This window comes from Anguilla anguilla, chromosome 4 (genome assembly GCF_013347855.1).
Source record: "Anguilla anguilla isolate fAngAng1 chromosome 4, fAngAng1.pri, whole genome shotgun sequence".
NCBI classification, from domain to species: domain Eukaryota; kingdom Metazoa; phylum Chordata; class Actinopteri; order Anguilliformes; family Anguillidae; genus Anguilla; species Anguilla anguilla.
In genome coordinates this window covers 10,265,650-10,286,266 of record NC_049204.1, presented here as the reverse complement: position 1 = coordinate 10,286,266, position 20,617 = coordinate 10,265,650, and the positions used below count along the sequence as shown (strand labels likewise).

The 20,617-nt window shown below is 40.7% G+C and overlaps 1 protein-coding gene across 2 annotated transcripts in view; it reads left to right on the top strand.

Annotated features, from left to right (window-relative positions):
* Positions 1 to 9,683: 9,683 nt before the first annotated feature.
* tgfbr3 (transforming growth factor, beta receptor III) overlaps positions 9,684 to 20,617 on the top strand; it is an 88,237-nt gene continuing 77,303 nt past the window's right edge. Inside the window, exons 1-2 of one of the 2 annotated variants that reach the window (XM_035413844.1) lie at positions 9,684 to 9,944; positions 16,376 to 16,532. In XM_035413844.1, the coding sequence (XP_035269735.1) occupies positions 16,475 to 16,532 (58 nt within the window). In that variant the 5' untranslated portion in view covers positions 9,684 to 9,944; positions 16,376 to 16,474. Of the gene's footprint in view, positions 9,945 to 14,340; positions 14,364 to 16,375; positions 16,533 to 20,617 lie in introns of those variants that run through there. The other variant, XM_035413845.1, reaches the window with a different exon arrangement.

The following is a 20,617-nucleotide window of genomic DNA, read 5'->3' as shown; positions in this document are numbered from 1 at the left end:
GTAGCTATTTCTTGTTTTGAGGATGCATCCACGTGTCCAGTGCTGCTCCTTTTTTTTTTTTTTATTTTATTTTTTTTTTTAGCATGAAATGCTAAATTATTTCAATCGGCTTGGCATCCTGGAAAAAGAAAACAACCCTCAAAGGCTGGGCAGAACTCAGGAAAGGTTTCATAGAGCAAGAAATGCTTCCAAGTTGTAATTCTGGTCTTTATTCACCACCAATGCTTATGTGTAGTTTATTTGTTGTCTGTGCCCCCCATTTCCCCCCCCCCAATCTTCTGCTTGTTTCCCCATGTTTGTTAAATATTTGTAACAAACATGTACACAGTCACATGGTTTAAATAAAAGTAAAAGAAAATCAAAATTAAATACATGGCTAAACTATGTCACATTCTCATTCACGATGAAAATCCCAGGTTAAGATACCTCAGCCATAACCTGTGTGCTCAGAACTTAATACAACATGTATCGGCATTGAGTGCCAGGTGCCTGGAATGTAAAATCATACATCTAGCATGTGCATCACTCCATTTCTTGAAGGTAATGATGCTCCAACAAATGCTTTAGGGTTGGGATAGGGGTTAAAAGAATGAAAACTTAAAATAAAGTTATATGTGAACAAATTATATTTGTTAATTTTTAAACAAAATTTTTATGCCTAAATCTACAAGGAACTGCCAAGATAAACAAAATAGTAACCATTGTGTCCCTCTCTGTAAAGTTCTCAATGGACTGTTCTTGATGGAACAGTCTGCTCATGCCCTAGATTGGTATTTGCAGTCAACAGATACAGAGTGGCTTATCTGTTTTGCCTTGCATCTCAAACCAATACATGGTCATCATGATCGAGTTGTACGCCCTTTCGACCGCAGTTACCCCTAGCTGATGTCTTTCTCAGACTTCGTTTCCGACATCACCTTATCCACTGTCCGCCATGAAACATTAGCAAGTTCAACAGTCGTCTTCACAGAAGCTCCCGGTAATTGCTTAATTAACTCAGGAACCACGCCTGTGTGGAAGCACCTGCTTTCAATATACTTCAGATCCCTCATTTACTCAAGTGTTTCCTGTATTCTCACAGTTACAAAGCCACAAATGTGGTGAAAAAGTATTGTCCAAGCAATTTTGAGACTGGTATGAACTGAGCTTAACCCTCCTGTTGTCTTCATATTATGCATGCACCCCGTGTCCACAGGATCAAAATGACCCCCTGTGATAAAGCCTCTTCTTTGGATTTTAAACCCTAAATCAATAGTTTTCATGCAGAAACTTGTCACTAATCAATAAATTAATGAATAATTGTTTTCCAACTTCCACTGTCCAGAAAGGCAGTATTTCTTCAGTCTGCACAACTCGTTCTTGCTGCAAAACACAATTCATAGTTGATTTTATTTTGCTTGAATAGACGTGTGGCACTTAAATTTGTCTTATGAGTCTTTTTAATCCTGCCGTTATGAAATCAGAAGTCATAATCAATCTCTGTAGCCTGCTGGTGTACCGCTTTAATAAAAATATAAAAACAGGAAATGTTTAACTCTTTCTAATGATAGGATCACTCAAAGGGAAGTCATTACAGGCATTTCATCAGTCATCAGATTTCATGCTGAAAAAGTTTAATTTCGAGGATTTTCATCTGATCTTGTTGGATATGGTTATTTTTTACCTTGAGGACAACACGGCAAATATATTTTTGTATCAAAATAAAGTGGCTTTTCTTTACACTGATTCAAGAAGACTGCTCTGCACCTGGCCCATGAATGGAGGCCAAGAAGAAATTTGGCCCGAGAAAGAGAAAGTGGAGAGAAAATTCATCATAATATTCATTTGAGTGCTATATGAAGTGTATCCAGAAGGGGACGCTAGTACTTACAAAACAGGTTAGAGTTATGAAACAGTCTGAAGGCTTTTTGGTGATTTTATTTTTTCTATGAAACATTAATAATATTATTTCATTGCTTTCTTAAAGAGATAAAATAATTAATTTTGCCGATCAAAAAAATCAGTTTGTTGTGGAAAAGGTATTGTCCCTTCATTTGAAAAAAGGCTTTAATGATTTTAATGTTTCATGTATTTATTATACATCAATACATCAGTGTTTGCATTGGAAACATAACCAAATGTGACATGTACTTCTTGACACACTGTTATTGACAGCCACAAAATGTATGAATATATTTAGCTTATATATTTAGCATAAGTTTAATATATGGAGAATTTGCTTTCTTTTGGCTGATTGCCTTGTCTCACTGAATCACTCCCACTGAGGATCTTTCGATATTGTGAAAATAGTTGTACTTATTCATTTTCAACACTTGATGTAAAAGTTGTCTAACTGTTTCAGCTGTAGAGAGTTTTTTTTATGATTAACATACTGCCAGTCAGGAAACATGCGAGCACTCCCAATCATTCTCATAAAATGCACAGTGCTTTTCTTATCTTTTATCAAATGTGCTTTTTAAGAACTATACTCAACCGCGGTGAATGTATTTGTGTTAAAAATACCCCATATTTATTCATGGGTCCATTTTTACCGCTATAACTACGTAATGTATGCAGTCTGTTTATTTGCTGTTAAATGAGAGAACTTTAAAAGCGTATATCTCGTGGTTCTGAGTGTGAAAGACCAAACGGACAAATAGTAAGACACATCATGTTCTCCCTTCCTGCTGTGTGACATTTTCAGAGGGACTTATATACAGTGATCCTAATTGATCTGAATTATGTGGAGAAGTCAAGGTGAACTTTTGCTATTCTCGAGGATCGCTCTGCCTCAAGACAGGAAAACTTTCAAGGTCTGATTAAAAATGTGCATATAAATACAATATATACAACATATTCTGAAGTCAAAAATACTTACATTAAAAAACAATCTGTTGCTAAATTAGGTGCAAAGACAGCTTTGTCAGACCCTTCTCTCTCTCACTATAAGAGGTGTGTGCGAATGCCCAAACAGAAACAGAGAAAGGGGATAATAGTTTGTTGCGGGAACAAAGACCTGCAAGATAAATGCCATAGAGGCTAAAAGTTAAAGCTTAGCTCCTGGCAGTCGCTCACTAGGACTAAAGATTTTATAGTTCAGGGATCAATAAAAGGCTCACACATTCTGGAGGACCCCTGGTTCAGCGGCTGAGGCAAGCGAGAACAGTTCTTTTTTTCCTCTTGAGATTCTGTTATCAATCATCTGATCAAATTTTCAGCCAATTACAGGAGCTGTCAGTAGTTACGATATCTTCACACAGTAAATGCCATATAGCTGTTTACTTAAAAAAATCTCCCACCTTTGCTGTTTGCACCCATACAGTTCTGTTCTCAATTAGGTTATGGATATTGGTAAAGAATATTGAAGATTGTATGGTACGATAATGAGCATAGTTCCAGAGCCGGCTCCAGCCCAAAAAAAAGAATTTTTGGAGATGAACCTATTACTGACCGGGCAACCGATCGCCATGGGCACATAAATAAAAATACTGTAGAACTAAAATGTCTTACATAAAAACAACAAAACAATTGTGGCCTTAAATGACTACACAGAGTGTTCATGCCAGCAGCAGCCTTTAAATAGCTCACACTATTTACTACAATTAAATTCAAATTGAATTCTCACTGAATAAAAAAAAAAAAGAATCACTAGCACAATTTATGATGAAATGTAAAGTGAAGCTAAAAGGGAACAACAGTGTATGTAATTGCAGTTCTCGTCATGTTTATAAATGAAGTGCCTTGAAAAACAATCCAAATTCCATGATAAAATTTAGAAAGGAACATACACATTTGGTAATTAAAGTCAAACAAAAACAACTGTATTGTAAGTAAATGAGAAATGTAATTTAAGTTCTGCTGAATACTGGTGAGGTTTTAAGTGGGATAAACTCAAAACCAGTTAAGATGTGGTGTTGCCATCTTTGTATAAACTTGGAAATTTAAACAAAGATGTATTTTTTCTTAAAATTATATTCTAGCTAAGCCTACATGGTGCTTGTTTGGCACTACTCTTTTTTTTCATTCTGGAATTAACCATTCTCCTAACCAAAACATTACATTTTACAGAGCACAAATCAGGGCTTTAGTCTGTGTAGTAATATTTAAGGGCTGAAGTGTATTTTTGGACTGCGAAATAGACAGTGAAGGGAGGGGGTGGGGGAGGGGGTGGTGCACATCATTGTTCGACTGATCAACACTGTTTCTATTTTAGATCTATTTCAGATTTTGATCTAAATCCTTCATCTCATGATTAAATAAACCAAGTCTTTCTTATGTATTCATTCTGGCCAGGAACAAACACTTTGTCCATCAAAAATCTGGATGCAATGTGCTGATCGTTTGAGGTTTTAAGCACAAGCGTACATAAAAATCGGGTGCAACAATGAATGAAAGCAATGGCTTTGCAGAGCTGATCCCTTTTCATCTCTTTCCTTCGTGTAAGTTGTCAGCATGAGTTGTACCACCAGCCCTAAAAGCAAGCAAACAAACAAATACCATACACATGCCTTGCTCTGAAACATACATATGTATGAGGCTCAGCAATGATTTGAACCCTTTGAATGCGCACTTGTTGACGCTCAAAGCCCGCTCGATGTAAATCAACATTTTCGCGACGCATCAAGGTGTTCCAAAACAAATTTTCGATTCCCATTTCAAAGATGCAGTCTCATTAGAGGAAAATCACCGCTCAGACATTTATGCCCGTTCCCAGCTGAAAAGAATTTCCTTTCTACAGATTCTACAGGAACTGGAATATTTTGGCAGAGTGACACAGAAAAGATGTTTGTTCGCAGAGACATGCCTGTGTCAAAGATGTTTGTGTAGTTTTACAGGATGTGGAATTGTAAGGACAGAAATCACAGTCTAAGGGAAAGAACACTTTATACAGAAAACAAACATACAGCGAAACACGCAATAATGCCAGTGTCGCACACGCACACGCACACATGTGCGCGCGCACGCACACAATTCATTTTACTGACAATACAGTTTCCTTCAGTTGCCCATCCAATTATAGCACTCTAGTACATTAACCTTCTTCCTCTTCTAATGTCCTGTTCTTCACCAGTCTTTTAGCACAACTGCCCCTTCTAGCTCATTCCACGCTTCACTTGGCCCCTCCTTCTAGCACCAAAAACTATCTGTTATAAACCAGTTATTACTACACACTACAGTCCAACTGCCATATACCTCTCTTCTGCCCTTGTTGTCTAACACTTGTGCCCCAATTACTCTAAATGCCCAAATCCTAAATGACCACATTCTGGCCTACGCACCCCAAGTCTCACATATTGCTCTGAGGTAGAACCATGCACTCTCTGATACCCTTGGCTGTAATTAATTAAACTTCGGCATTTACAGTGGAACAGTATTAACAACACATGCAATAAATGCAATGCAATAAACATGCAATAAATATCACATTTTAATAGTAATAGAACACATAAACAAGCAGAGAAAACAGATATTTTTCGGCTGAGATTTTTACATTTGTTTTTTTAAATTCTCAAAGCAACCCTATAATTCCTACTACAGGAGGGCTTTGACCTAGTAATTTGTAAACTATGCTTATAGTATGAGTAAACTATGAGTATAATTTATATGGCATTTCTATTTTAACCAATTAACAATGTGACAATTTAATAAGCTGCCAATAATATCCATACAGAATGAACACTGTAGATTAAAAAAGTACCTGTATCTTTATGCTGTAGCTAAACATTGCTGAATTGCAACAAAAAAAAAAAACAAAACAAAAAAAACAGGTGATTGCATACGGTCTTCAAGGGTTTTGACTGTAGGGGCTGATTGTGTTGACTTGGCATATGCTATAGGCTGAAATAACTCCATGTGTGTTGTCCAACAGCCTGTGAAACCAATAACTGGGTGTCTTTCTGTTGATCACCCTGAAAGTTCCTGAATGCAAAATTATTTTTTCCCGTAAGTAGGACCCCAGGGGTTGTGCATAGAGCAGTTCAATTTTCATATTCCCACTGAGAAAAATAAGGGTTATGTAATGAATGAAATGGAGCTGACTATTATGAGCTTGATAGGCTCATAAATGCAAACGTTTGATGTTTTTTCTCCCTTTACTGTTATTTGCAGTACTGCTGCACAGTACCTGGGCAGACTGTAGAACTCTGCTTAGTACTGCTACTTGCCAGCTGTGTTTTGCTAGCGATTTTGAATGTTAAGTCAACATTTTTCATTTTGAGAGAAGATATTCTTTGTTTTTTCAGTGAAAGTGCATGTCACATCATTAATCTAAACAGTGTTTCAGTTCCAAGAAAATTCAGTAATTACAGCGAAACATGTCTTGAAATACCATTTAAAGAAAAGTATAAAATGAGTAACCAAACAGACAATTCAACCTGCAATGGTGCTTCCCGGATAAAGGTAATGGTAAGGTAGACTGAGGTTCTATACAAAATGCACAAATATATAGATCTGTATATGTTAACTTTTTTGAATAGTATTTGTATTGACATTATATATTGCATTATTTATTCATAATCCATGCTAATATTTTATTGTGAATTTGATTTAAATAAATATAAATTCTGAAACTGTTGGTTATATTTTTTAATACCAGCTGCTGGTAAATTGCTGCAACAATATTGTTTTAGGCAGAATGTTTAAAATATTTTTACTACAGAAAATTATATGAAATCTTTTTATGCTGATATATGACCAGTATGGCCAAATTCCATATATGGGACATAATGCTTATTCATCTGGTAGCCACTTAACTGCCTGATGCCTTATGGCAGAGATACTCAAATATGGCCCCCAATGTCAGTGGTGCTGCAGGTTTTCTCTTCTGCCTGATTCTGCCCATAGTCCAATAATGGCCAGAATCCAACTGATTAGCCAGAGATTTCACCTAGCTGGTGCGTCAGGTTTAAATCAATCCCTGATTAGACAAGGGGAATGAGAATCAGCAGTATTACTGGCACAGAGGGGAAGGCCGGGTACCAGAACTAAATCACCGAGTGTGCGTTAGAAATATATGGGAGATAGTAGGCTACCAGAGCCGACACAATGAGTGACATAAGCGGCTGCTTTGGGCCCCACGACCTCCAGGGGGTCCTGTGATTATTCAAAATTACATGTATTATAAATGTATTATAAACACAATGCACAGTGGTGTAGTGGGTAGCACTGTCGCCTCGTGGCAAGAAGGTCCTGGGTTTGAATCCCTTAGCCTTTCTGTGTGGAGCTTGCACGTTCTCCCCGTGTCCGAGTGGGTTTCCCCCGTGTACTCTGGATTTCTCCCACAGTCCAAAGGCAGGTTAGGCCAATTGGAGACTAAGAGTAAGAGTGTGTGAGTGAATAGTGTGTGTGCCCTGCGATAGATTGGCGACCTGTCCAGAGTGTATTCCTGCCTCTCGCCCAATGCACGCTGCTCCTTCCAGTTCCAGTCGACACATTGGATAGAATGCTAAGCATGGGTATGTACGTGCTTATTCACATAGTACATGCACTGGACATTCTTGTCCATTATTAGCCTGATGGCTAAAGCACTGCAAGCTAAGTAGTTAGCTGAAGTAAGTGAACTGAGGCCAGTATGGTTAGCCTAGCCCAAAGATGAAACTGGCAGTGTAGCAATGCACTTACAGGTTATAACTAAGGTTTGATTGGAAACGGCAATTTACTGTGACAACAGACATTATCTATAGCCTAGCATTTTAATAGCTGTTCGACTATCTATTAAGCTAGTTAGCAAGGAAAATATTGTTTAGCTACAGCTAAGTGCGACATTTCCGTGATAGGAATTTAATTGAATTCAACAGATGATAAAGCCAGCTACAGAGCCTTGTCAGCTACCTTCATAGCTAATAGAACTACATATGAGGCTACTAAGTTAGCTAACGTACTAGTAACTTGTACGTACAAATGCACAAATCAATGTGCATGCCTAAGAGCCAGATTTGAGTATCCCTGGCTTGCAGCATAACCCATAACCCTTTGATAACGTGTCTGAGGTTGCATTGCTAATAAACAGAGAAGGCCAGTCTGATGTAAAACAACTACAATCTCATAACAAAGTAACAATGGCAGACCAGGTTGACAGTCTTTTCATAATTCTGAATAGGCCTACAGAAATGGCATTTCATCTCATTCTTCAGCCTTTCCGACACAGAGATTGAAAGCTGAAGTTTAAGCTGCAATTTAACACACTATTAGTTTTTACTTCTTCATCTGCTACATACTGTAGAAACAAGAGACAGTAAATTTCATAAAGGCACATTTGTTGGGTTAGTTTTTTAGTTAATAATCAGGAATCAACATGGAGGATGACCTGAACCCAGTGTATTCAATCTTCAGTTGAACACACATTTGCTAGCTTTATTTCTCAACTTTAAAGCAGTCTTTAAGCTTTAAGTAATTCTTGAAAAAAGGATTTCTCTAAATGTTACCATTGTCACATAGCCTAAAATATACAAGCAACATTCACCCATTCAGTGGTGACAATGAAATAAGTTTTTCCTAGTGAAAGTAGTCTTTATTTTGAGAAAAAAAAACAAGAAGAAAAACCTAAAAATTTTTAAAAAAAAATCTTAGCAGTCGAGGAACAGTCAAGGATACAAAGCTAACCTACATAGAAGAGCACGTCACAACTACTGGGTTCATCTCTGGAGTGGCAACCTTGAGGGCAAAACCATGCTGCCATCAGACCACAGTATTGAAAACAAGCCAGGATTTGATGGCTTTGACTGATAAAAAGCAAAAGTCTCTTTTAAGCTGGAGAGAGATCTACAAGGTTTGCGCACATGTGCTCAACCTGTGACCCATAGCCTTGATGCTGAGCAGTTGGCAATGAAAAGATGATTACATTCATATCAGCAATCTTGCGCCACAGATAAGTCTTGCCCAGTACCATGGCAACTATTCTTTCCTTTTTAAAGTATAAACTATGCTTTCCATTTCCATATGGTGAATTTCATTTAAAAGATTTTCTGTATTTTGAGAGCAAAGAGAAGGAACTTTCATTATTACCATTTGAAAGGTGTTTCTGTAGTGTATTGCTGGAAGTAGGGTTTATGTTATTTTTTTACACGAGTTTCAAGATTTGTTAACAAAGTCAGCTTACTAAATTGGTAGTCATCAGAAACATTTGGTCAGCATTCATATAATGAAACAATTGATATAATAAAATAATGTCTCTCTCCCAAAAGAGATACTCTGTATCACTCATACACTTCAATCATACATAAATACTCATACTTTTGATGAAACTGATGTTAGATTTGATTAAACATTCTATTAAGCATAAATTAAGCATACTGCCCTATGAGAAATGAAAAAGAATGCTCTCTGTCCAAATGTGTGGAACTGTTTGGGGTTTCAAAATGTGTCATCTGTTCAGGAAGAAACAAATATCTAATAATTAAATGAATGCTATACATTAGATTACTCCATATGCAGTTTATAATATATATATATATATATATATAGCACTGTTCTTTAATTTTAAAATGAAAAGATAATTTATTGCAAAGTTGAACTATATCGGTTCGATCAGAAAATCTATAAACTTACTACATGAAATAATGCGTTTTCCTTCATAAAATCTCCGGATAATATGCAGATCCCACCTTGTTGTAATCTTCACCAATGAAAGCCCAAAATTTGGCTTGATTGATGTAGTTTTCTGCCTCCTCCTACTAGCTCCACCTCCAAAAGTCTTCTCAGTGAAAGCTGAGATGGGTATCATTTAGATTTAAAACTTTCTCGAAAGCAGAGACCGCATAGTTTGGAATATTAACATTTACAGACCACCAGCTCCATTGTTTATCTATTTACCGTGCACGCATAGAAGTTCCGCTACTGCAATATATGTATATAGAAAGAAAACAACAACAACAACACGCAACAACACGCTTTACATTCATCTGTACTGCAGCTGTTCGTTCACGAAAGTTTTTCTCCACTTTTGACAACTCTGAAGATCCTCTATGGTACGTTTAAGTGTATTATTTTTAAATGGAACAGTTAATAAAATGATTCTTACTATTATAAATCCACCAAATGCCCGACGAAAAACAAATTAAGCTAATAAATTATGTTGTACAGAAAAAGTGACGTTTATTAATGCCAGCATGTTTACCTCGCATTGGCGTAGCCGATGGTAATCTCTTGGGTAAAGAAATATTCGGCATGCTTTCTATGACTTTATATTGCACGGATCAGAAATGGCACGACGTGTTTATTATAATTAAAAAACTAAAATACAGTGCTCGATTAAAGTAGGCGAACTCGTAAATAGACTATTTAGTGAAACGCTGTGACTTTTTTGTTTGCTTTTATAATTCAAAGTTGTTCATCTCATAATGTCCTGCGCATAATGTTCTTCCAGAATACACAAATTTGTACTTTGTGGATAAACAACGCTAAAGATCGGCAGAAGTCACACTGCTCTCTAAGCAGTTGCCCAAACGTTCATTGATATTGGCTGTTTTGTCGTGTGGACTTAAATGTAAAATTAACTAATAAGCAGACCTAAATTACTGAAGACATAGTCGAATGTAGGTACCAACGCAGCGCACCGATCTTTGGAATTGATGTTTGGCCGGGGACTGTCACATGCCATGAAATGCTCATAATGAGAAGCCTGTATGATTTTCCTTCGCGTTCGTATCCTAATGTCGCAAAAGAGGCGCTTCTCGTGAGGCATAAATTGCCGCTCCAGTGTTTGAAGTCGCGCAAAGAGAAATGCTGTCAAAATACCACATACCGATTCGTCAAAACGCTGGATCTATTCCAAGCCATCATTCAACAATGACCAATGACCATACAATACATTCATTTAGAAAGGCTCCGGAGGATGCACGTGGGTTAATGAATATGCTGTAGTTATATATTGTATTTCACGTTTATAGGTAAAGATTGGTGATACATTAATAGCAGTAATAACAAGAGACTTTTATTATAGCTTACCCTCATTAACTTCTAATATAGATTTGCCTGAATGATAATGCAGAACACCCCCCACATGCTGTGGCTATTCTTGCATCTTTTTCTCAAGGAATGGTTGTGTTTTTTTTACATATCAGCAAAATGATAGAACAGTTCCCTAATTGCCCAGTATTCCACATGTATGAATGAATGCAATACATAAAAAGTGAATAAATGCTGGTTATTGATGACACCTTAACGGCAAAGAACCTTATTTGTTTTTTGAGGGAATTAGCGCTTAGCAGGGGTCTGACATATAGTCAGTGCTGAAACAGTGTAATTCATCATGACATCGAATGCCATTGCTGTGTTTTACTCTGCAGCCGCAGACTTAAGGTGATTGCTCATCTTTTACACGTATATATGTCACAGTTGTATGTACTTAAATAATTTCACTTTGCTTATGTGGACATAGGCAGTGTTATATCAGCTGGCTAGGTTTCTACTGGGCTCTTATAAAAAGATGTATCTACATAGTCCACCTGCTACTAATACTAATGGAAGATATTTCTTTTCTTTTCAGCATTTTCAGGTCAAATATTTAATCGATTACTGGAATCGATTGATTTTCCATGAGTTATGGGATTTAAAAAAATTTTTTTTAAGTTGGTCCAGACCATGAGCTGAGATGTGACCAGCTCTGTCCTGGGTCAAATCTCACGGTCAGTTCTAAAGGAGACTCTTTAAAAAAATAATATGTGTGCTACATTTTACATGTGGTCTACTCTGAAAAAGTGTAGTTTTTCTGAGGAAATGTTAAGAAGGGGATTGTGCGTAGGCGCTTGTCCCTGAGTGTGTGTATTGAGAGGGCGGCAGAGTAGAGGAAGGGGGGAGGCAGCGCCTGTTGAGTGGGCCAAGGCGAGTGCGAGCGAGTTGCGACTCACACCTCGCAGGTCAGTTGATTAAAAAGTACGAGGCAAGCCTTTTTTGTGCTCTCTGGCTGTAGTGGCTGCTGTCCAGATTAGTAAATTGCTACTCTTGCAGTCCTCAGATTATCACTGGACTCTCTGGGGGGAGGGTAGTGGGGCACTTTGAGAACGCGTGTGAACGCAGAGGTCTGGTGGAAGTGTCCGAGGCAGTTCCCGGACAGTGGAGAGCTTGTGTCCTGTGAAATGTGCGATGGTGTTCTGCTGCTCTGGTGCTCTGGTGCCTGCAGTCAGTGAGATAAGAGAGGTAACACGAGAGGGGTGCAACTGAGGAGTTGCATGCCTTGTGTGAAGTCTCGTGGCTAACTGGTCCTATCTTTATTGATTGTTTGTTCTAGATGATTCAGAGCCAAAGTATTACTTGTCAGTGGCTTGTAAGAAGGCACACTTTAGGACATGTAAAAACAGTGTTTTGAGAAGAATGATGTGATTGTTTTGGTTAGTCTTTAAAAAAAACTTTATAAACTGTAGGACAGTGTTTTATTGTACTTCCTTAATCTTTTGGAGAAATATAGGGTGGTATTGCCTCGTGTCAACTTATTAAATTTCCTTTATTTTGAGGTGTCTATCTTGCTCGATATATATTTATTTTTTCATTTTGCAAATTTAACAGACAGTTTCTGAATGCAATGATGTGTGTATATGTCTGTGTATCTGCATGTGTAAACAAATATGTATGTGTGTGTGTGTGTGTGTGTGGGTGGGGGGTGAGTCATGGGGCTTCACAGAGCACAGATTCTCCTGTTGTGTAAGTGGCTGTCTGTATACTTGTGTGTTGGTGGGTGTGCACACCGTGGATGACTCATGCTGGGGTATTTAAAGTAGACCGCTAAGTGGAGTCAATCATAGTTGGACAGTGGTCACTAAGAAAAGCCGGAGGGTTTGTCACTGGTGGTGAGCCACAAGCTTTGCCCAAAGCTCCCCTTTAAGCCCACAACTGTGCATCCGGATTGAGGGAGCACGATCAGACTGAGCATTAAGCAAAGGAGCGGATCTTCTTTTATAAACACATTACGGCCCTGCATTGCTGCGTGCTTACACCATGGCGAAGTTCGCCTTTGTTTCGGCTTAGTTCCCCCAGCGGATGACCGCAGTTCAATGTATCCAGATACTCAGCGTTGAGTCATAACGGCTTTCTGCTGGCCAGGCTCTCTCATGACTCTTTATCATTCCGTGATAGCCTTTTCTCTTTGTGTCCTGAACGTTGTGGGTGGTGATATGGCCTGTTGCGGTGTGGCGCTTTTGAAGGACGGGACTGTGTGCGGTCAGGGTTGGCCCTTATCAGAGCCCATCCATTACATTGGGGAGATTAGTGAGTCCGTCGACCGCCACACCTGCTGGTGGAGTGCGTCAGGGAAGTCCTTGACTTGACTTGGCAGTGTGTTTTTTTCACAAGCCATCGTTAAAAAAAGCTGGAGACCAGAGAGGAGCGGTGCCTGTCGTTTTAAAGACAACACCGCAAACGGGAGAAGGACGTTAAAATCCAGCTGGAATTGTCTTGATGTTGGAATTTTAATAGGTGGTCTTAGGTTATATTTTTTACAGAGCCATTCTTCCATTTCTGTGTAAGAGTAAATTACGCAATGCTTTACCTCGGAAATGCCCATATACTCCTCCATATGCCAATCTCAGCAATGATCCTTTTGAAAGCGCGGCTGTGGTCTCAATGTACTGGATACATTTTGAAACCATATGATATTTACAGGCCTTTGTATGCTCCAGTAGTGCGGAGTACTTAATAGCTACTTGCGTGCAGTCTGGGGGCTACTGTGTTTTTAATGGGAATTCCAGACCGGCACAGAACGAAATTGGAGCTCAGCAGGACGACGTATGGTCAGTATGCCAGAGAAGTCACACAAGGTGATCCCTCTGCTTAATCCCTTTAAAATAATTCTGCTTAACATCGCCACTGATTCTGGCTAGTTAGCCTGCAGCATTGAGGCTGAGCAGTTAGCTTGGGCAACAAAAACATTTTACCATCGCACCTGAACTTAGAAAACAGCTCTGACCTTTGACCTCTCGCTCTTTTCACTGTAAGCAGTCCCGAGGTGGACCCTTTGTGCTTTCTGAGGAGCGTTGGGAACAAAAGGAAATGGTGAAATTAAGGGTCATCAAGGGGGTCAAAAATCCAGCTTTCGATTGTATTGTCAACCGCTTGTCCCCATGCCTCTCGACAACAAAGAAACGACAGCCACTCGAGACCTCTCCCAGCATGCCTAGTGCTCAAGTGTTCTCCTCTGGAGCCACAGGGGCTGTTTCCCGTCTCTGTGGAGAAGTTGCTGAATGGCACTTGTCTCGGCCCTTCACTCGGTCGTCATGACCAGGGGGAAGAACGGAGCACCGTTCACTCCCACTGAGTTGTAACTGTCTCTCTCTCTCTCTCTATGCTGGAAGCTGTCTCTCTCCCTATGCTCGAAGCGCCATATTTGTCAAGAAATTGAAAAACTACAGCTCCTTCTCCCACCGCTGCAGGTGACTGAAAGAGCCTTTGCTGAGGTGAGCGTGCGCGCCAGCCTAGCGCCTATCTGGCGACGCTGCCGCGTCTTGCTCTGTATCGTCACACTTTTTTTTTTTCTCCCAACAACCGCGACGATCCGCCTGCGGAGCGGTACGGCGCTCGGTCCTCTCTCTCTGACTGCCCTGCGCTGTTTGGCTAAGACCGCTCGCCTTATCGCCCGACGGGCCTTTTGACACGACAGGCTCGCCGACTGCTCAGCATCGCTGGCGCGGTGTCCGATACGCGTGCGTGTACGTTTTGCCAGCGAGGTTTGCGCAGAGATAACGGAATCACGCACTTGCATTTCTAAGGTGGAAGGAGAGGGGCCTGGTGTTTTTTCTCTTCGGCTAGGCTGGAGCTGTTCCTTTTCCCAGGCTGGACCCTCTTGATGTCGGGACTGTTTATTGATAATTTCCTCAGCTTATTTATGCTAAGGCCCCTAACGTCCCCCAGCTGTGCAGTTCTGTGGTGCCACCGTAGCTGGAATGTTTCCTATCCCCAGTACCCTACCCTAGATTTATCATTTATGTTGAGGTGGAGGATCATTAATATGCGTTCACAACGCAGAGAGAGCAGATCTGAAGACTATGCACGTGTATAAGTTGTTCTGGAGAAAAACATCAGCCAAATGCCTTAATGTAGATGTAATGAAAAATGTGTCAGTTAAAATTTCTATGTAGAATCTGAATGAGGGTGTTTGTTAAATTGTGTTGAATCCACCTGTCTGTGCATCTATGTGTTCCTCATTGTGTTTGTGTGTGTGTGTGTATGTGTGTTTGTGTGTGTGTGTATGTGTGAGAGAGAGATAAGAGATGGACTATATGGATATTATGTGTATGCATGTATACTGTATATGTAAGAGAACAAGAGAGCTTGAGATGTTTGTGGGATATTGTCATGATTTTTCTTTCCGAAGAGGCGTTCACATGATAATCCTTACAGCTCAATAAAAACTGAAAGGTCAGCCTGTCCAATCCTGCAGGTGTTCTGGCTATTTCACCCAGTAGTTGTAATCCTTCAAGCTGTCTGGTGTTTTAAGGTTGCTTTAAATCTTTCATCACAGGAATCTCTCAGTGTAACATTTCTACCATTACAAATGGTATTGGTTATTTTCCCTTTCTTTATCAAAACCTTCTGGTGTTTTACTTACGAATGATTCAAATATGCAGATTTTAGTACAGTACAATTGCACTATGACTGCATGTCTGGACTTCCTTTTGCACTTGACACAATTACCATTTCAGTAAAACCTTTCAGCAGGCCAGAGATGAATTGCCTGGAGGACAGATAAATGCAGAAGGACCTAATGCTAGCATCTCAAAACATTTTCCTGGGCTTTCATGATTTCTCATAATGTGTGCTAAATAGCATTTAGTGTGTGGCGGTTGTTAATTATGCTAAATATGAAGCAATAGAGATGAGATCTTTATTTGCGTTAAGCTAGCAGACTGCTTCATGTGTGTGGGTTCAGACTGATCTAGTTATTAAAGTTTAGCTCTAAACACAATGATTACAATGGGGCCGTACAATTCTTAAGCTGCTTAATCATACTGGACAGACTGATGCATTCTGATGGGCTAAATTTAGGTGTGCAAAGTACCTGCAGAGTGTCGTGTGCGTGTGTGTGCGTGTGTACATGTGTGCGTGTGTGCGTGCATGTGTACGTGTGTGTGTGTTTGTGTGTGTATGTCTGTGCATTATGGGTGTGGAGATCCGTAAGTTGTGCCAATCAATGCCATGCATGGCAGGAACATCTTGCTGCTCTAGGCTAGTTGAGTGACACACACACACACACACACACCAGCGTTAGCATACTGTACAGCTTGCTGCCTCACATGACGGCTAATTAGCTCCCGGGATTAACCCTTCGTCGGGCAGCCCATTGACTTCCCTGTCTGCTCTCATCAGCCCCCTGGGGGAAATGAGCCGGACTGTAACGCCCTGCTGTTTCACATACAGAGCAGGCCCTGACTGCCCCGACCGCCCTGACCTCTCCATTCCTTCCTTCCAGAGGGGGATTTGAGCTCTTCCTCCGCGAAAGACCACAGCCGTCCGTTCGGGAGCCAGGAGCTTCCCTCATTTCCGCGACCGGGACCGTCAAGCCAACGGAATGGCAGGGAGAGACGTCGCCTTCCTGCTCCTCACTCTCTGCTTCTCCGCCTCTGCAGGTAAGCCTTGTGGGATTGGGGGGGTGGGGGGGGGGGGGGTGAGGGTGCTAACTTGGATAATGGGAGGCAGTGGCTTGGATGCAAACGGCTCGCGGTGCACCACAGAGCAGAGTCAGGTCGGGATGTAGCGGCACTAGTTTCTGTTTCCCCCTTGGAGATGCTGATGATAGCGGATCATTTCAGTGACAGTAGCTTAAAGCGCTGCTTCAGGCGTCATTCTTGGGGGAGGCTCTAACTCAAGTGTGCGCACGTGTTTCTCAGTGCTGCATAGCCCTTGTTGCTGGGAGCTTTTTTGCCAGTTAGGCTGAGTGCCCTTTACATCAAGAAAGCCTTGTTGGAACAAGCCTGCCGTGGCCTATTTTTTTTTTTGGCGACTGCAAAGCTTTGCTCCTTCTTCGTATTTGTCTATTAAGGAGGTTGATTACACAGTTCTCAGGACAACTCACCTCACCTGGTTTCTGGGGTCTGAATTGTTGTTGAGTTTGAGACGAAAACAAAAACGAGCAGACACCGGGACCTGAAGGAGAACCTTTGCTCTCTCAGACACTTTGCTCCTTCTCGGTATTTCTCTACTTGCCCTCTCATGGTGTGCTTATAGAATGCTGAAGCAGATGAGAATATGCTGACAGGTTCATTCTCCACGGTTTCTTTAGCCCTTGCCTTGCTCCCACATGTAAATACTTGATCGATCGGAATGTGATTTCTGTAAAGCTGTGTGAGTTGTTAGGCAGGGTAGATAGCCTTTAAACAGACAATAGACAATGAATCAGTGTTGGTGGAGTGAGGTTCTTGCATGTGAAGCTGGTTTGTAGCTTGGTTACCCTTGGAAGATTTAGAATGCACATTCAGGGTGAAGGTAATAGTTCCCATGTGGAAATGTATTTTTCCTGGTGCCACTCTAGTAGATATACTTAGTATATTCAGCTCATCCTTACGTAAGTTGAAATATTAGCGTGAATGCTTTGTAATGTAATTACAAAACACTGCAGTGGTTATCCTTATTTAAATTAATCACATAAGGTCCTGGACAACCACAGGGTATTTCATTGCTACTTTGGACTGAATTGATCAATTAAGGAGGTTGATTACACGGTACATTACTCAGGACAACTTACCTCACCTGGTTTCTAGAGACTGAAATTGTTGTTGAGTTAAAGAAAAAAACAAAAACGAGGAGACACCGGGACCAGACGGAGAACCTTTGCTCTATCAGATGTGCCCTGTGTGGTGGCTTCTGAGAGGTTGTGTATAACATTAGGATGATGCTGAGCATCAGGCAAAAAAAAACAGGCTCAGAGGGGAGCATCTGTTGCGAATGAAGCTAATAATGTCTTCTGCTCCCCACGGCACAGAGATGGTGAGGTCATACGCTAGCTTTTCCAGCAGGTTGTTCCAGTGGACCTCTGCCAGCATTGTTGTTTTGCCCCCGTGCTTTCCTGTGAAGTAATTCAATAAATGTAAACTGCAGAGGAGCAACTCGGGTTGACGTACCGCAGGCCTCACATGGACAAAATCAGGGTGAACGTTTTTTAAGCGCAGGATTTGGATGCTGCGAAATCCAAGAAAGACGGTGACGCTGCACCTTTGGATTTAGAAAAAGTGTAGGACTCGGGCCCTGTCTGCCACAGGGCTCTCAAGAGATTGGAATTAAAGGGAGGGAAAATGTTGACAAGCGCTTTCACACATCCTTGTGCTCTTCTAAGTCCCGCGAATGTGGAGAACGGGACCGATAAAGCTGGTGTGCTGTTCTCCGGTGAGCCGACCGTCCGCGAGCGTCCTCCTAAAATGTCAAGCAGAAGTGCCTCCCTTTTCAGTTTCCATCGCGGGGTCCAAATCGGTCCCTCTCCAGCGAGGAACACAATTGCACAATTTCCTCCCCCATCAAAAAGCAGCCCGGTGCCGAGATAAACGCAGATCTGCAGATCGTTACCGTAATGCTGCGCTTTGACTGAACACAGCGATGACGCTTGCTTAATGCGGACTGTGCTGTGCTCGAGCATGTTTTGATGTGGCCGTGGATATTTTTCAAAAAGATTGAGCAACACCGTCCCCGGGGCATCGCTTTTTATCAGTCATCATAAAGCCTTCAGAATCGCAGCCATCGCCGAGCGCAGACGCACACTTTTTACATGTCTGCAACATTTTGAATACCGTCGTGCAATTATCGTCATCTTCATAATCGTCTGCATCATTCTCATCAAAGTATAAGCGTTGAAACGGCGTAAATAAACTTCCAAAGGCAGTCGGCTAATTCACCAAAGGGCGTCTTTACTTGTCTGACTGATCTCTCTTCATTTACTTGAAAGCACTCATATGGCAAAGGTACTAGGGATCAGATATGGGAAGTTCCTCTGGCAGACCGGGAAGTCTCACAGGGCTGATTATTAACATTATGCTGGCAGTCTGATGCCATTGTGTCTGTTTTGATTCATAATTTGTGTTTTGGTTGTGTGAGGGGTGAGCTTTGAGCTTGTGGATAGATTGCAGCATATCATTCTGGGACTCTTAATTCTGTAGTTTATTTTTAAGAAAAGCTGTTAATTGCAAAAAAAATAATCAAGAAATAAATAAACCTTGCAGGTAAACATGATGCAGGCTCTTCTGGCTTGACTATTGGGCTTGCAGGTTTGATGCCTTTATATTACATGTATGTACATGATGTATGCAAACACGTTTGTATGTTTGCATTTTAGCAATATATTTAATATGTTTTTCCAACCAGTTTACACAAGCATATGTGTATATTATCTAATATAATTGACTGCATGTAGCTTGTATGATCTGTGACAGCAGATTAGATAAGACTCACATTGGAAGGGGGTTATCATGGGTATATATGATGAATTCCAATGATAAGGCAGAGGAAGCATCTAAGGAAAGCATTCCATAAGCTGTGAAACGGGTGTGTTAAACGACTTCCACTTTTTGAGTCGTGAGCAGCTGATTTATGAATTCGGCACAGGTTTCTGTAATAACAAAGTTTTTTTCCCCCGAATAAACGGTACTTATATTTTTAAAATGGAGATATATAAAGCAGCTGCAGTTCATTAACGATAACCTCTAAAGCCTGATCCATTTCTATTGGAAAATTTTTACCAGAAGGTGTCACAGTCCACTGGTTTGTAGTCAATTATAGAGAGAGCTTCGAGGCCTGGATTATACATCAACTTCATATGTTAATTGGTAACCTACATTCCCGAATGCTCAGTTAAAAGACTGCTGAAACTAAAGTTAATTATCTAAGTTAATTTCATCTTCTAACTTTGTGACCCTAAGCAAGTCTGTGTAATGATTGATGACATTAATAATAGATAAGATCAATATTTCACCTGTGAATAATTGCAGATGAGCAGTTTCAAACTTTTCTACACTGGTGGCTTGGCTTTAGTTGACTCCAAAGCAACACCAGTGATTTCGCAAACATAGTTTTTCACATGGCTTAGTTGTGTTGTCAGACTCATCTGGAAGTAAGTAAAATAGCATGTAGCAAAATGCACTGTTTCATGGAGAACAAGAGTGACAGTGACACCCACATCCATAGTCCTTAATTAGGGCAGGTGCTGGATATAACCACAACAAACGTTACAGCAAGTTTAAGTCAAACAACAATCTACACACTGCAAGGCTCCCATTCAATAATTTAATGCACCAAAATGAGTGACATTTTGAGTGCACAGGCCCTTCCTCAGACTTGATGGAGAACCTTCAACGTTTCAGCGCTTCACAAAGCCATTAGAGTCGAAGTCGGGCTAAAGTCTGTGTAAAAGAAGCTAGGAGCACTGTCAACGAGGAGATGGTAGATGAGAACGCAGATGAGAATAAATCTTTTTGCTAAAGTAAATAGGGACAGAGGGGGAGCTGTTATTTGGCCTGGCCTCCACGTCTGTATAAACAGTCACGTTTGAGTCCTAAACCTGTCAGGAGCGTGCTTACGTAATGTTTAAATTTGGCCGTGATGTATTGCTTCTCATCGCAGTGTTATCCGGGGTATAGGCCCTAATCCAGTACTTTAGCCCAAACTAGGTAACTGACTTCAGAAAAGTGTGAGCTATGCCCTCATTGCCCCCCCCCCCGTCCTGGGACCG